The 3718-nt window shown below is 27.8% G+C and overlaps 1 protein-coding gene across 1 annotated transcript; it reads left to right on the forward strand.

Moving 5' to 3' along the window:
* The first annotated feature begins 1117 nt into the window (after nucleotides 1-1117).
* Nucleotides 1118-2648, forward strand: LOC108782933 (uncharacterized). Its single transcript, XM_018551338.1, has 3 exons — nucleotides 1118-1172; nucleotides 1909-2164; nucleotides 2261-2648. Exons 2-3 carry the CDS (start codon nucleotides 1972-1974, stop codon nucleotides 2503-2505), a joined length of 438 nt encoding a protein of 145 aa, XP_018406840.1. The 5' UTR covers nucleotides 1118-1172; nucleotides 1909-1971; the 3' UTR covers nucleotides 2506-2648.
* The last annotated feature ends 1070 nt before the right edge of the window (nucleotides 2649-3718 follow it).

Below are 3718 nucleotides of genomic sequence, written 5' to 3' on the forward strand. Positions count from 1 at the left end.
TAAGAAATATTTTTAATTTTCATATATATATATATATATATGATATATATATATGTATATATATATATAATATTTTATCCTAAATAAATCTATAAAATAAAAAAATATATTAAAATTTTTTTTAAATATACAAAAATTAAAATTTTGTCTATTGATCCACTCCATTGAAACGACCGGTACGTGACCGCGCGCGAGAGCGTATGTATACATATGTGACGTACGTGCATGCGTGTCGAAATGAATCACCTAAAATCAATCTTTCTTTAACTCAATTATCAAGATATTTGTGAACAAAATTTCAAATCATAATTCGATTATTCTTCTTTCGAGAAAGTACGTCACGAAAAAGTTTACGGGATACAAGGAATATTAATTACATAAACAAACAAATAAACAGTATCAGTGCGCCCCTCTTGTTCTGATGAAATAAATTGCAATGTTCACGAACCGTTAGCATTTTAAAAATGAAGAGAACATACTTTATTATTTTTGATAGATTTTCCACACAAACTTTCCTAGGTATAATTAAATTTTCTTTCATGAATGTATGGACTGTCAAGATGATAACTGCATTGGTTTTAAACGTATTCGGTTCATCGCCAAAATTGATAATTTTTAGACTCTTTTCATAGTCTTTTTATATTAATAAATATTTATGATATTATATGTCATGTGTATAACTTCAATAAAGGTGGCATTCTCGATAGTACGTGAATTGAATTCGTCTTAAAGACCCCTGCAATATTATGGAAAAAGGTTGTACAGTGCTATTTAAAAAATTTAAGATGACCTTAATTTTTTATTAAAATTTTTTTAAATTTTTTATCGCATGTTGTATAATAATTTGCATGAAACAGAGTCTCCACTTTTCAACAATTTCTTTTAACTGCCGGAAATGTCCAAAAAGTCGTGAGGACCTTTTTGCTGAACCTGTATACACGCACCATATATGCATGTATATATCTATATCATATATTTATCAATAATATAATATCAATAAATACACGAAAACCCAATTTAAAAAAATGGCTTCAATCTGAACCTTCCAAGATTTATAGTGCAAAAACCAGCTATAGGAGGAGATTGGGCCTATGGAGATATTTGTTCAAAATGACCAGAACTACAATATATCCAAAATTTAGCCAATTCGACACAGAGCTAATTTCTATAAGGTTGGTGTGGGGTCCTTTGATAACGATAGGGAATATTAAACTTATTAAAATTAAAAATTTTATATGGTAAAATTTCTAAAATTATTTAAAATGGTAAACAATAATCCAAAAGAATAATCATTTATAGTTATTATTGGGTAAACGATGACCTGAGACGATTGCACCTCAATTAAGAGTTACTATTATTATACATATTGTATATTTGATTGTTCTACAATTTATTAGTATTTGAGATGTTTATACGTACATATATATATATATATATATATTTACTCAATATCTTTTATAAAAATGAAGACAGAAAAGAAAAAAATATAAATAGCTCTCTCGATCAGTAAAGAAAAAACTGCTGTAACTAAGCTTTAATTATTTTCTTGCTGTTGGAATGTAAAAGTAAGGTGACTATTGAGAATATAGGGCCTTAGATTTATAATGGCTGATTTATAGTCTTAAGACCCCATACCCCACCCCCTCCCATTGTTTTGTATGATCTAACAATAAGTTTTAATTGTAATGTCTTTAGTAACGCATAAAACAATGGCAGTTTTAAGATTATAAGTTAGTCATTCTGCTAAGGGCCATAGAAGTAAGATTGCAATTTGCAATAATAGAAACAATATATCTTTGTAAAATGGATATATTTTTGAAAATATAATTTACTTATTTATTTATTGTAATAAGGCTCAACGAATTTACTTATTCTTTTACGCATAATAACAAATTATTTTTTAAATAGGTGGACGGTGATACAGATGTACCTAGTGTGCAACAGGACTTTGCTGCTGCGTTATATCAACTAATGCGTCGAGCACGTCGCAAAGAGGAACAAAGTCCGGATTCGCCTATCAGACACCCAAACGGGATACATACCTCAAATGAATACCAAAATGAACGTGCCATACCTAATGGCGATGCCAAACTAGCAGTCAACGGTATATCTAATTATATTGGGAAGATAGCCAATGCAACGAAAAACGGAATTATTGCTCAAGGTAAGCAATTTTACTGCATTAATTTATTTTTTATTATTTATTTATGTATTTTTTTTTATTGTTAGTAACGGATTTTAATATTTGTTACCTTCTTAGGAGTCGGTACCATCTCTAATGGTGTATTGAACAATATGAAGCTTATTCAACAGAATGGTCATATTCATCAGAATGGCATCGCAAAAGGAACACATATGCTACAAAATGGTGTAACGCATTTAGCCAACGGCAATGTACCCGGCAACAATAAAATCGCACCAGCGATGCACAACTATTTGCCAAAAGATCCTGTCAGGAAAATGTACAATGAAATCGAAGGTTATCAGCAAAATCTTCATATGTAAATGCAAAGTCTTTTTTAATATTGTTGAATAATTTTAACTGTTAACATGCACGAAAAGGCTCCGGACTACGTATTGAAATTTTCAATTGTATCGACAATTTTGATATTTTACTAATATCTTTCGATCAATCGTGCCTTAAAAAACACGCCTTAAACAATACAATTAATTCATCTGCTATAAATAGCGAAAAATTATAAGTCTTAATTAAGTAATTGGAATATATATACATATATATGTATACTATATATATATACATATATATATATATACAGTGTCTCGGACCAGACATATATCACGTTAATAGCAGATTCATGAAATAATTTCGAGTAAAAAATCTTAGTGTAGTATACATAATGGACAGATAGATTCCGTATAGAATCAAGAACAATTTCTTAATAATAATATCATTGTATATCTGTATGCTAATCTTAAAATTGCTGGGACTGGGAGGATCATGAAGTATTTTTATCACTTTGCCATATCATCATGTTTGAGTGCGCGAAATGTTAGCTGTATAATTAAAGAACTTTAATTGCTATTAATTTAAAAACTATTATAGTTCTGGCATATTAGTTTTTTGTCTCAAAATTATTTCAGGAATTTCTGCTATTAATGGGTGATACAGCTAGGTCTGAGAAATTTTATATATATATATATATATATATTTCTAATTAATTATAAAATATCAAAAATATTAAACGACTCATCCACTTTTATCTCAAGTTTTTTTGTTTCTAACATTTTCTTGATTATTATAACAACAATATCTGTTTCAAAGGTTTATTATTTTATTTATATGCACAAGTTTTTCTCACATTTTTTCTTAAAATAATTAATTCATTACAATAAATAACATCTTTCATTTCCTTAATAGTATCTATGCTTTTCTTAAATTTTGTAGATATTTTATTCTGATTAATATGTGTTTGTACATATTGTCTTACGGTTATTAAATAATATTTCAATAGTGTATGGAATTATAGTGAAATATATTGAGGTCACGACAGTTTCAAATTAGCTGTCAAGTTTGACTATCAAAATTCATGTGCGTAGGCCCGCAATTGTACTTATATGCATATTGTACTTATATTGTATTTATATTATTCATATTAATCTTTTGAATATAAGCGCATTGTAATTTGATCACTTGGTTATATAAAAAATTGAAATTTTCTTAAATGTTACGAGTAAAAAATAACAAAAAAATTAATTC

This window comes from Cyphomyrmex costatus, unplaced genomic scaffold (assembly GCF_001594065.2).
Source record: "Cyphomyrmex costatus isolate MS0001 unplaced genomic scaffold, Ccosl1.0 C2371315, whole genome shotgun sequence".
In the NCBI taxonomy this organism is placed as follows: Eukaryota; Metazoa; Arthropoda; class Insecta; order Hymenoptera; family Formicidae; genus Cyphomyrmex; species Cyphomyrmex costatus.